At 44.3% G+C, this 13,712-nt stretch overlaps 1 protein-coding gene across 3 annotated transcripts in view; it reads right to left on the bottom strand.

The window, feature by feature from the left end:
* Positions 1–13,712, bottom strand: part of IQSEC1 (IQ motif and Sec7 domain 1) — a 316,957-nt gene that overhangs the window by 242,184 nt on the left and 61,061 nt on the right. For all 3 annotated transcript variants that reach the window (XM_027892538.1, XM_027892539.1, XM_027892540.1), the window contains exon 2: positions 9,070–9,099. In XM_027892538.1, coding sequence (XP_027748339.1) covers positions 9,070–9,099 — 30 coding nt within the window. The remainder of the gene's footprint in view (positions 1–9,069; positions 9,100–13,712) is intronic.

The following is a 13,712-nucleotide window of genomic DNA, read 5'->3' as shown; positions in this document are numbered from 1 at the left end:
TGCAATACGATATTTGGCGGCTACAATTACAAACATTCCCATTATTTATAATGCACACTTTCAGCCACTCTTCTGTACTGTGATAACCCAAAAGGTTCTTTTTGCCTCTCTGTTTCTGTGAACGTTCTGTTCTCAGTTTCCCCAGCACACAGCCTGCCTGCTCCATCTTCCATTTATTGACAGCTGCATTTACTGGAACACGTCCAAAAGCATCATTAAAACAGCTCAGATAAGGAACCAGACACCTGAACCATGGTTAATTCCTAATCCAAGGATCATTCTTGAATTACACCGAGGCACAAAACTACTCAGAATGTGGATTAAAACAGCAAAAAGGAAACGAGGGCCTTGAAAGTTCTCAGTAGGTTTTCTACACGTCTATTTTTGCTGCCTATTTTCCTACAGGATGGAATCAATCCAACCAGGACTTCCTGCATGAAACGACGAGATCAGAAAGGAGAGCCATGGAAGTTCTCCCTTCTATTTGATTTTGAGTTGTCAGTGTGCAGAATGCCACCTGAAAATTACTTTAGCTTCAATCCTACCTATGAAAAGTCTCATCTATGAATTCCTTTGATTTTTGCCACAGAGGCAACTCATTGATAGAACTCACTTCTCCTACTCAGGTTGCACATGGGTAGTTAGGATAGACTATTTTCAGCGTTCTGCAGAGAAAAGTTGGGCAGTTAATTCTGTTCCTCAAGTCACCTTTTATTCCTGTCCTTAGCAGGCTGTGTGAGCATCATTGCATCTTCCTTAAAAAAAAATAAAATAAAATAAATAAAAAAAAAAAAAACCAGAATAACTTTTTTAAATCTTAAAAAGATAAGCCAACTTCAACCAAACCCTGTCCTCCTCTGGAACTCTGCCAGAGCTACAGCAGGAATGGAGTTGATCCTTCCAGCTCGGGATGGTCAATGATTCCCGTGGTTCTGTTGGACTCGCTGTGTCTCGGTTCTGTTCTCGGGGATGGGACCCTCACCCAGCTGCAGGGACTGAAGAAGTGAAGGAGTTCCTGTCCCTCTCAGCCCAGCACACACCAGGGAGAGCTTTGTGCCACCAGGGCATGTGCATTCCACCTCCTCCTCCAAAGCAGGTTCCAAGAGAAGCCAGAAAGGGACTCCATTTGGTATCAGCTGCATGGCAGGAATCTCATCTCCCTAAAACACCTGCTAATTTACAGGTGACTCTCATTGTCCCACCAAACAGCTCCTGAATGTCCTCAGTTCTACTCATTTCTCCTCTGCCTGTCTGGACCAGAGTGAGGGCACAGAAACTAGGATTCAAGCAGCAGCTGTTCAACCACCTCCATCCAAAGCCCTTGAAGCTTTGGATACACAGAAAGTGTGAGACATCCTACCTTTTCCCTTTCCTTACACTCACATTCCACCCCTGAGATTTATCCAGCTTTTCCTGTGAATTCTAATAGGAAAGAACAAAAGCAACCCAGCCAGGATGGCAGAACAAAAGGAGGGAATTCAAGCTGCTTTATCTACTCCAAAGAGAAATCCTGTGGCACTACAAGCCCTCAGCTCCCCGAATTGAGTTGTGCACACACGTTGCTCATTAAACAGCCTTATCTTACACATAACCAGTGTCTGGGAGCGAGAGCAGCTCCTCCACGAAGCAGGGGATAAAAATGAGCTGCACTGAATTAATGTGGAGCCACTCACGAAGCTTTGTCTTCCCGAGATTGCGAATTCAACAACTGCCGGCCCGGCGAGAGAATTCTGCGGAGCACAATCAGCACTCAAGATACATAAATTACAGCTATTTCCACTGGAAATCGTTTGAGGCAAAATGCTTGCATATGCTAGTTTCCCCACCTGGATGGTATCCAAGTTTTAGCAAGACTTGATTCTTTTTTTTTTTTTCGGTAGAAAAATGGGAATCGCAGGAATTCAGAAGTCAAACTATTTATATAATACACTGCCTAAAGCAGAAATCTAATTTACTTGCAAACAGACCTGTGTTTACACAACTCTTGCAGACAAAATCATCCCTTTTCCCTTCAGTTCACCTATCAGAATAATTCCATTGGACTTAAGGCCTTGATGATTGAGTCCAAGGAAACAGCACCAAGGGGGGGGGGGGGAAACAACTGAGTTCATCCAGAACGTTTTTGTACAAAACATGGGTGGTGTTATGGCTGTGAAACTTAGAATTTGCAGCACCTGAAGCTTAAATCATGAGCCAGTATGAGATGCCTAAAGATTCTTCAATGTGTTGGTAAGAGATTCAGATAAATAAAAACCTACAGCATGGACTTCTTTGAGGACCATCAGGTGAAGGAGGTCCCCACAAGCTTTACCCCCCCTGCTCACCTGCACTCTCATGCAGTTACACATTAAACTTCGAGGCAATAACATGATTTCGGCTGTACTGCCTGAGAACTAGAACTCAGCTAACTCACTCCTTGCTTCAAGACAGCACAGTGTTACTCCTCTGTTTTTCTACTTCCAACAGGGGATGTGTAAAAATAATAGAAGGTTTCTCCTGTTAGCACTGTTGAGCTTCCAAAAATCTTACTAGCAAATCATCCAGTACTGTAGCTGCTCAACGCTAAAATGTCACTGATTAACTATCAAAGCTGGCACAGTTTCTTTGAAATATATTAATAATTCTGCTTGGCAGGTCAGATAGGTCATTTGAAACATTTGTTGAGGTGCACACTCAATCTTTTTTAAAAAATCACAAAGTTTTAAAACACCTCAAATTGGGTATGCAAAAAAAAAAAAAAGAAGGCATTCGGTAACACCAGGAAATCTCAAGGAGTCTAGTTCCATTTACAATCAATTTCCATAATCCCCTTCCCAAAAATCAAGTGCCTGAAACGCCTGTGCTGACGCTGCCAGGTAATTCTGTTCCAGGGGAGCAATCACCCTGCAGGAAAAGGCTTTGCTGCTCAGCCACTTAGGGCTAAAAGGGCCAGAGAGTGAAAAACCTGTGAAAACTCTATTAACAGAGCTCAGACACTCCCGGAATGACAGAACATGCTGAGCTGGAGGAGACCCACGAGGATCACTTCGTGGCAGGAGAGTCCCGAGGTGCAATCAAGCCGGTTAAGATACCAGGCAAGATCAGCTGCTGGAGCCCGGGGTGTTGTCTCGGTGTTAACTCTGCTAAAACCAGCCCGGGTCATCAAACCTCGAACACACCCCCTGCTTTTGGAAGGCTGATTTGACAGATAAGCTGAGAGAGCTGGCCTGGAAAGGTGTGACTGGCACTCAGTCACTATATATTATAAAAATTCAATCCTCTCTCCTTGCAGTCGGGTTCTTTCTGACAAAACCCTCCCATTCTTTGACTGGGGATGCCCCCCAAGGTCACCCCTCGAGGTTGAGAGCAGAGATCTCCCTTGGTCTGGGTGAGTTACATCAGATCTCTACTTAATAATTATTTCTTTTTGCCAGCTTTAATACAACTGCTTCAATATTTGCTTTGTTACAGTGCACTACTTTATGCTATATTGTACTCCACTAGTAGATTTTTAGTGTTTGTATGGTTTTAGTGTGTATGTTGTGTAGTACATAGTGCTGATTAAGGTTTGTATAAAATAAATTATTCATTTTATATAAACATTCTCATTTTGCCATCATTAAAACCTGTGGGACAAAGTGGTTTAATAGCTCTGTAATTCCTTTAAATTTAAACCGTTACCACAGTCCGAGGCTAAGAGGGGATTCAGCTCTGCCCACCCAGGCACACTCATGGCCACGTTCTGCTGTGTAGCCATTTACAACCTCTGCTGGAACCAGCTCAGAGCCCCAGGGAGGGCAGGGAGAGGGTGCAGGATGTGGTGTTCCAGATCTACCACCCCGGCTCACTTGGTTTCATCACCATCTCCTGCTCCTGGAGAATCATACGCTTTTCATACGATGCCAAGAAGAACAGGATGACAGATTTTTAGAAGAAATATAAATATGTACTCCCAGTATTGTTTCCTTTCTCTTTTGTTCATTTGTTTCCACTCATCCTGTAAAAGCAGATGTTTCTCAGGTTGTCCAGAGAAGCTGTGGCTGCCCCAGCCCTGGAAGAGTCCAAGGCCAGGTTGGACAGGTCTTGGAGCAACCTGGGCTGGTGGAAGGTGTCCCTGCCCATGGCAGGGGTGTCACTGCATGTTCTTTAAGGTCCCTTCCAACCCAAACCCTTCCAGGATTCTATGATTCTATATTTCATCCCATTTTTGGTGGGGAAGTATCTTTAGCATCACAAATGTGTCAGCACTATTAAAGATGCCACAGAAACAGGTCTAACAGATTGATGACTGGATCACTGCCCTTTCACTCTGAAATTGAGATTAAAGCTTTGTCATTGGCAGCTCCAAAGCCACCTCAACTACTGGAAGTTGTTTCCCTATGTTTTATTTCTGTTAGCTGTAATAAAGTTAATTTAATCCAGCATCAAGAGACTCATCATATTCCACTCTACTGCAGAGGGCCAGCCTGAGGTTTATGTAAAAATCTATTGGAGGAAAATTTGGGGGATTTTGAAAATTACTGAGAAGTGATGATCTTGCACATTTTAAGGACTGGTTATAAAACTGTGGAAGAATCATTATGGAATGATTCAAATCAGCCAGAAAGGGCCATCTTTACATATAGTCACCGAGTCCTTTCCATTGCACAGCAATACATTGGAACTTGAAAATTAGTTTTACAAGGTAGCTTTAAATTAAATTAGTTTTAAAGTCTATCTGCCTTTAATTCCCCAAACCTGTACTTTGCAGGCTCTCAGGGAGGAGGCTGAGTCACACAGCTCAAGTTGATTTTCTTGGAGTAAAAACAACATAAAAAGTTCCCCAAATTTCGCTTCCTGCTCGGCTTTGGCTGCAGTTTGTCAGGGTCTGTTTAGCAGCCATTCCTCCCACTCCTCCCAGCACAGAAAGAGGCTGACATTCTACAGCTCTTTCCTGCTCTCAGGTAAATTAGACAATTACTTTTCCACTTAATCTAACGTACACCTTTACAAGAAATGAGCCTTCCTGCATGGTCCTCAACAGACACACAACTTCCCACGTCCATTAAAGACTGAGACTTTTCTTCTAGTTCAGCTAAATAATTTAGGTGGTACCTCAACAACTGCCCTCTTTTTTCTTCTTCTTTTTAAACTAACCTTCAGGCTCTCCACTCCTTTTTTTGCATGTATCATAAATTAGATGGGCACTCCCAGAACACCCCACTTTTTTTGGCAATAAGGAGCCAGGAAAGCCCTCTCCTTTTATGCACTAATACTTACAGCTTCCCCCGATTTTGTACCTCATTTCTCCTTCAAAGAGCAAACAAATGGGGAGAAACAACTAGAAAGGAACCAAAAAAAACTGTAAAGAGGACAGAGAAATTCCAAATTTGCCCAGGACAGCTGCTGGGAGAAGCTGGTCCCTGGTCCTGTGAGTCCCTCTGCACCTCACCCACTGCTCACATCCTCAGTGCTGTGTCCATTGACGACACAGGGACCACAGCAGAGGGAAAACCTGGAGACAAATTATGACTGCAAACTTTGCTGTGCTCCACTCCATATGTACATCCTCATCTGGAACTGTCAGGTAACACCACCAAATACCAGAACTGCTTGTAAAACAAATTGCATTTTCTACTGGAAACATCCGAACAAAGACAGCTAATTAAAGCAGCCCCTCCCCCCCGACAGCTTCACAGCTCCCTGCGTGTGTTCATTACATCCAGAATGCAAAGTGTTCAAAGCAATTTATCAATTTTAATAGATTTAACAAATACTCAGGCTTGGAAATCACACGGCATTCAGCAAAAGGAAAGCAAGGCGAGCTTATTACAGTGCAACAGTGTTGTAGGCAGAGAGAATTTTAAGGGCTTGCACAATGGGGTAATTCATTATTTTTTGCCACAATGAGACAGCCAAATAAAAAAGTCAAGATGATTTTTTAATCGTTTCAGTATATTATTTGGAATCATATTGCTTTTCTGCATCAACCTGGCCCCTGCACGGTCACACTCAGTGTTTTCTGCGTTTCCAAACATCTTGTGTATGTAAAAATCGAGGGCATCTCTTGGATATTCCATTCCAGAATGAAAACCACCAGCTATTCCCAATCCAATCTCTTGGTCAAGAGCCTGATGACACTCATTCAGCTGCCAGAGACCAAACCAAAGCCAAGGATTCCCGTTCCCAGGGTGTGTTTGGTGTCAGAGCCCTCCTTGTACCCCAGCCTGGGGGTGGGGAGGAGAGGTGGGAAAGGCAGCGACAAAACAAGACAAAAAAAACCCCACAAGTCCTTTGGAATCCTATTTTTTTTTCTCTTTACTGAAAATGTCTCAGAACACTCTTCTAGAAGAATTAATAAGCTTAATGAGGATGACAAAGGTGGAGGTTTGTCAGGTTGTAGGGAGGGAAATGCCTGGTGAAGATCAGACCCACTCTGAGCCAGTGCCCACGTCAGTGGAGCTTATCCAAGAGACTGAGCTGTTCCTCTCTCTGTGCCTGCCAGAAACACGAAGATTAAGGTTAATTACTGTGCCTGTGTGGCCTTGAAGATGAGAAGCATCTCCCTGCCACAGAACAAGGCACTGAACTGCCACCAGGGAGAGGGTTCTGGTGACCCAGCAATACCTGCTGCCACCCATCTGATCTGCAAGCCATCTGATCTCCAACCAACCTTCTGGCAGAGAGGAGGGCAAACACAAATGGTTGCATCCCAGTTTGTTTGGAGTGATCCTTTACCTTCAGTGCTGATGGCTGAGTTGCTCAATCCCAGCCAATGCTTTTGCTTATTGACCACAAAAATAAGTTGTAATTTCACTCCACGTGGTGTCCAGTTAATGCTGAGACAGAACATTCTATTCCTGGCCTCTCACCTGCTGCAGCTCCCTCCTACACTTGATTTCATGAGCTGAATGGAACCATTGGACAGGTCAGGACATGGATTTGCTGGTGCTTTGCTGATGTCTCTGTGAGCAGGAACAATGATTTCTTCCCTTCTGAGTTTAAGCACCATCCCCCCCAGACTGACCTGATAATTTCATTTGAGATAATTACATTTCATCTTCATTTGCCAGAAATAAAGGCAAACATTCTGAAGCAAATTAACCACAACATAAAGACGCTGCCTGGACACTGATAAGGAGCTGAGGGAGCTTTTGGCCAAGACAAGACAAGAGCTGATTGGGATGATGTGAAGCAGAAACACAAAAACACACCCTCAGTGGCATTTTACCTCTGAGAAAATGCAGTTTAAGAGGGAGGGTGCAAGAGTTACACTGAAAAAGCATTTCAGGAGTATGGCTCTGCCTTGTCCTTGCATTGCCTGCTCCTGCATTAGCCTGTTTTCCATGAGAGCCTAATTTTAGGCTCTCCTAGGAGTCTGGAACTGCCTGAATAACAGAATTAATTCACTGAACAGCCTCGCAGCAGAAGATGAGATCAGCACCCCAAGGCTCTGGTGCCTGCAGGTCTCTGTAGGAACACGTGGTGCTGATTCCCACCATGACAAGCAGGAACGTGCCCCACAGACCCTGCCAGATCCCACAGAGGCCCCCAGTGTGAGCAGCCCCTCCCTGCAGGGTGCACGACTGACCTGGCAAGACACACCAACATTATCCCATCAGTCCTTCAGCCTGTCAGTCAAATAACACACCCACTGAAATACCCCAGTTTGTTAAGAAGGGTGGGAGCTACAAGGGCTGGAGTTCTATCAGTGGGCAGTTTTTAGGTAGCACCCAACCCAGAGCTAAAGTGACTGGTTGAAACACCTCAGAATAGGTCTCTAACAGATGAACTCAACTCTTACGAAGTGCACCCACAGCAGTGATGCCACACACACCCCCCCAGTCCCATCTGAGCAGCCAAATCCTACAGGAGGCTCAGCAGGTCAAAACAAGAACCACCACTACAGGTTGAAACACGGCCTCCATCAACCACACTCGTGCAAATCCAGTGTCAGTGGACTTGTTTTTAGTTTGCATTAATCCTTCCACAGCCTGCTGGGAGTTAAAAGCCCAAGGAACAAAGGCATCTTCCTACAGCTTCTGATCCTCTCCAGTTCACTTGTTGTGTATTAAACACTCTCCCAACTTGCCCTGCACAGCTCAGATCCACACCCACTGCCCTTGGATTCTGTTATAAGACAAAAAAGCATTTCAGAGGATCTTGAACCACTTCCTGCAGACTTCTGGTTTTCTGATATCACACCAGCTACTCTGCATCCCACCCGTTTCTGTGGATGGGTTGCACACCTGTGGCTAAGAGCTGGATTTTTAACTCTGCAAGGGAAGGTCCTGACTTTGTTTCGGGGTTTTACAAGAAGCAAAAGGCAATGTCCTTACATGCAAAGTCCTGACAGGCCCCAAAAGGAGCTGCAGGGGTTTTATAGTGAACCCACAGCCAAGATTATGAACCTTATTAACAGTGATCAATAGTTCCACCCCTGGAGAATCAAGGCATCTGCTTTATGGCAACGCTCTAATGAATATGGAACACTCTGGATTCAAGTAGGGAATTTTAACGTTGCACTTTTCCAAGCTCTACAAGTTTGACTCAGCCACATTTGCAGAGAGGAAGGAATAAAGAATACCCTGGAGGTAACAAGTATAAAATGCTAAATGAGTAAGTGAGAAGTAAAGTATCTGATAATTCCATTAAATGCTCCACGTTCCCTTAATCTTCCAAGTGTATAATGAGGATTGTAACCATGAGTCAATGAAGGTTCTTGCTATCAAGTGAAGAAGAGGAGACTACTAAGAAAGCCAGAACAGGTACATGGACTTCTCCCCACCACAGATGCTGCCCCAAGACCTGGCAGGCAGCTTTGGCAATATAAATGACTGTCAAGCTCACATTTTGACTGAAAACACCAGAAAGTAACTGTAAATCACTTTTTGCAGTGATCAAAAATAATACATCAGCCTTAAGCCATTCTTCTTGTGTAGAATTATCCAGTAGCTTATCAAGCTCCTTTACTCAAAATACAAATGGCATGCTAAGCAGAACCAACAAACCCCACACTCTTAAAAAAATCTATGTCTATTTAATGCTTTTAAATAAAGTATTTGCTTAGAACAAAGACATCAAGACAGAAAGAAAACGAGGAACACATACCTGATGCTTCTTGAGCTGTCACCTTCAGACCTGTAAAATAATACACAAATACTTAGGACATAGTTATTTCCAGCATTTATCGTTCTAAAAATCATACATCTTTTCCAAGATTTTCTCCCTCTGTGTTTCACTGAGTTTCTCTAAGGCTTGTTGTACTTTTTCTGCTAATAAGACATTTAGAAAAGAAACCAACCTACTTGAGTTCTGAATAAATCTGTTAGAAGTTAAACACCAGTTAACATTGAAGTCAATAATTGCCATGTCAAAACACGTGACACCCCCTGAACCCTCAGCAAGGACCTTCTGCAATACCAAAGATTTGTGTTCCAGACCTGGCAGGGAAAAGCACAGCCCTCTGACACTCTGGGAGAAGCAGATTAGTTTGTACCTTTGTTTTTATTTCATCTTTTTTTCCACTCTTTAGCTGAAAAGGTCACAGGCAAATAGGTTTAAGAAACTAATCCCCAAGGCTTATCAGGCACTACCCAGAAAGGGCTAAGATTTGCAAATAAAGGTAATTTAAAATGTTTAAAACCTCACACTTGTCCGAATTTCATAAATGAGGAAATAAAGCCATACTAAGTTCCAGGAACTCCTAAAGGGCGTGTTTTTCCTCAAGGTGAGATAATTTCAGCAATCCAACCTGAAACAAAGCTTCTCCCTTTCCCCCAGTACTTTTTAAGCAAGGAAATTTAATTCAGGATCATTGGCACGGACGAGAATCCCACCTCCAAAGAGAAAGGGGAACAAAATACTCCAACATTTCATCAACAAACACAAAATCCAGAAGAAAACATACAAACATTTGCCTTGTTCCTTTCTTTTCTCACTCCCAACCCATCCAGCCTCAAGGGTACAGAAACCTCTGATATCTCAGCAGGCTCTGCCAAACCAGGAATCAAACACACAAAGCAAAGCAGGAGATTCCAAAGCAAAACCTCAAAGCACCATTTCCATCACATCATCTGAAAGGAAAAGGTGACCAACATGAACTTCATGGCCCAGGGCTAAATTCCAGAGTCAGGTCTTCATGAAGACACAATCCCAGACTGGTTTGGGTTGGAAGGGACCTTAAAGCTCATTCCATTCCACCCCCTGCCATGGGCAGGGACACCTTCCACCAGCCCAGGTTGTTCCATCCTGGCCTTGGACACTTCCAGGGATCCAGGGGCAGCCACAGCTTCTCTCCCCAACCTGGGCCAGGGCCTGCCCACCCTCCCAGGGAAGAACTTCCTCCTAATATCTAAATCTCTCCTCTTTTGGTTTAAAACCATCCCCCTTTGTCCTGTCACTGTCTCTGCCCCTGTAAAAAGTCGTTCTCCCTCTTTCATCCAAACCCCCTTTAGGCACTGGAAGGGGATCCAAGGTCTCTCCAGAGCCTTCTCTGCTCCAGGCTGAACACCCCCCCCCCCTCAAAGATAATTCCTGAGTCTCTTTGTGCCTCACTTCTCCCTTTTTCAAGCCTGCCTAGTCACTTGAAGCTGTCAGGTTTTCAGATGCACACACAGGTGCTCTACCAAACCAACAGCAACTTCACAGCAGCTTCTTCTACATGAAAGCTCCGTGAACCCAAGGGCTGGCAGAGAGCTGAGCTCACCTCTGCATCCCCAGGAGCCACGAAAAAATTAATGAATCCAGTGTTTAACTGACACCTTCCCACACTCTGCTTTCAGCAAATTACAAATGGCAGAACACGGCTGAGAAAGATGTTCCTGTAATTGCTTGTACTTTCAAGTTTTCAAATACAGCCCAGACAACTGCTCTGTTAATGCCTTAATTTTCTGCCTTTCCTCTTGGCTAGAAGAACAAAACCACCCCAAGAAAGAAAATATCTCTCTGAGTGCTCAAAGCATCCCAGTGTCACTGGAAGCCACCAGCCATCCTAGACCACCTTTCCATCAGCATTAGAACTTAATAAGTATTTTAAAAGAGGTGAGAGGAGTGCCAAGGTAAAGGCTGGGGCTCAGCAAGGTGCTCTGGGCTCAGTTATGTCCCAGCACCAAGACTGGAACCAACCACAGTCCCCGACCGATCCCCTTCCAACCCAGCATGGCCAAAACCAAACAGGGCCCACCAGCCCTTCCTTCTTCATTTTTAAGAATCCCAAAAGGTCAGGAAAGCTGTGAAATCTTGCAGCTGCCAAAATTTGCATTTTCCAGGCTAACATTTCCTCCAGTCAATTCTTCTCAGGGAATGAACAATTGATGAGCAGGCCTGAGCGAACACTTTGCTCAAAGAACCCACTTCTTGCAGTTTGAAATAAAGCTTTCGATTTTCTTTACGCATTCTTTAAAAGCCAGGATTTGGGATCAATATTTAATGTTTCTGCTTATGCTCTAAGCATGTGCTGGGCTCTGGATTTGGGTTGGTTTGGTTTTTTTTCCCTTTTCACCCAGACAAAAGATATGAGACTGTCGCTGCTGAGACAAGGAGAAAGGTGAAAAGACTTCTGGCAGTATCTTGCATTATTTATTTTAAGGTAGACCTTTGAGGAAAAAAAAAGGCCTACAACATAGAGAATATCTTCTGTGCTAGAGCACTTTGAACAGAACACTCTCCAAGATTTCTCCTCGCAGCCCTGGCTGCTTCCCAGGATTTCATTCTGAAAACTAAATTCTAACCCACGTTCTCACTGAAGTACGGGTTTGTCTTCTTCCCAAGCCCAGGAATTTCACTCCCAGTAGGAGATACAGCAAAGCACATCCTCTTTGAGATTGTTACAGTCAAGAGAAGAAGAAATTACTTTGCTTCTCTTAGTAATTACTGTAATTTCACTGCAAGCAGAGCCCAGAAGGAACAGGTACCATCATAACAAACCCTGGGCAAAACCCCAAATGTACAGAACAACAACAAAAAAAACCAAACCCATACTTAAGATTTACAGGAGGCTGCAAACCAAAGGGGCTATTAAAATCCTGAAGGATTTTTATTTCGGTTTGTACTGCCACCCCCCTCTGTCAGCCCACATCCAAAAGCTGGGAATTTCAGAAAACCTCTCCATTCATGGTACCAAAATGGATTTTTTTCTTTGCATACCCAAGTGACAGTCACCACCATCCTCCTATAAAATACCCTGGGCAGCAAAACGACGAGCAAGGGAGTTGGTTGGCAATTTTTCAACAAACTATTCTTGGTGGGAACTTGTCAAGCTCCCAAAAATTGAATTCCTGCCATTGGCAGGAATGACACAATTTTGAAGAAAATCTGGAGAAAAGCAGGAGACAGAAAAGCCACTCAAACTGGGGATGTGAGAGGTTCCCTGTCCCAATCTGCAGGTCTCTTGTTTGCTGAGGTGTCAGCAGGGGCAGGAGCAGCACAGCTCAGTCAATGGCTTTTTCCTCATTCAAAAGGATTTTTTGCAAACCTCTGGCTCAGCCCAGCAGGAAATGTTCAATTCTCGTTATTATTCCTCCTCTTCGAGTCATAATAAACAAGCTGAAAGTTTTCTGGCATCTGATTTGTTGTTCACACTTCGAGCTGTGCTTAGGAGTGGAACAGCACAGTCTCAGGCTGCTTCCCAAAGCAGCTTCAGGACCAGATTTCCCTCTTGCTCATAAAAGTGATTATTTTCCTCATAAAATACCGCTCAGAACCATTAAGCCTTATTATATAGACTGATACACACCACCATTTCGAGCTCAGCAGATATTTCATTTGGGCAATGAGCAGAGTTATGGCCACGTCCTATAAAAACAGATTACACAGGAAGCATAAACAACAATTTTAAAACTCTGGTTTGTCTGAGATTCGTGTTCAAGGCTGCAAAACGTGACTTTACACGGCGGGGGAGAAAAGCAGCACCGAAATCTTCCTGTAAAATGTTATTTTAGGAGACCTCCTACATGTAGAGTGTACAGTACCCACATATTAAAGAGCATTTCGAGTTCCATTTGTAACAAAAAAGAAAGACTGAACTGAGAGTCTTTACACAGCAATCCAAGGATCAATGCATTTGATTAAGCCTTGCTTTGAGCACAGAAAGTGCCTCGAGAAACGAAACTACATCCGGTACAGGTTGTTCTTTCCTAGTTATGTTAAGTCCTTCAGCATTTGTAATGCAGAGGAACAGATTACCTTGAAGGGAAAGAGCTTCAGGGAGAATTCACTGCTGGCTACACAAACGATCCTCCTCCATCAGGAGCAGGCAAGAGCGTGTGTGTGATTCAGGTGAGGCTTCTGCAGGTGAATGTTTTCAGCAGCAATTCCAAACAAGGGAGATGTTGCCAGGAAACCTCCAGCCCCACCTAAAGGCTATTAGGGCTTTTCAGGGTTTTTATTGGAGGCTGCTGTGTCTGAATGATGTTACAGTGCCCCTGTGGATCACAACAGATGTGCCAGGCTCTGCCAAGGAGAGGAACACCCTCTGCAGGGGGGCTGGGAAGATGGAGAGCTAAAACCTCCCCAGCTCAGAGACAAGCACTGTCCTGGCTTGTCCTCCTGCCCAGTGGGTCTGGATCAGCATCACAGCACTGCCAGCACTGTACAGGTACCAAAAAATCCCACCATGGTTTGGGTTGGAAGGGACCTTAAAGCCCATCTGGTTCCACCCCCTGCCATGGGCAGGGATGCAGGGACACAGAATCCCAGAATGTGCTGAGCTGGAAGGGACCCCCAAGGATCATCCAGTCCAACCCTCAGCTCTG

Source organism: Empidonax traillii, unplaced genomic scaffold (genome assembly GCF_003031625.1).
Source record: "Empidonax traillii isolate 1590-97213 ecotype Southwest subspecies unplaced genomic scaffold, ASM303162v1 scaffold356:size572493, whole genome shotgun sequence".
Lineage (NCBI taxonomy): Eukaryota > Metazoa > Chordata > Aves > Passeriformes > Tyrannidae > Empidonax > Empidonax traillii.
Note: the sequence above shows the minus strand (reverse complement) of the source record. Positions and strands in the feature narration are given on the sequence as shown.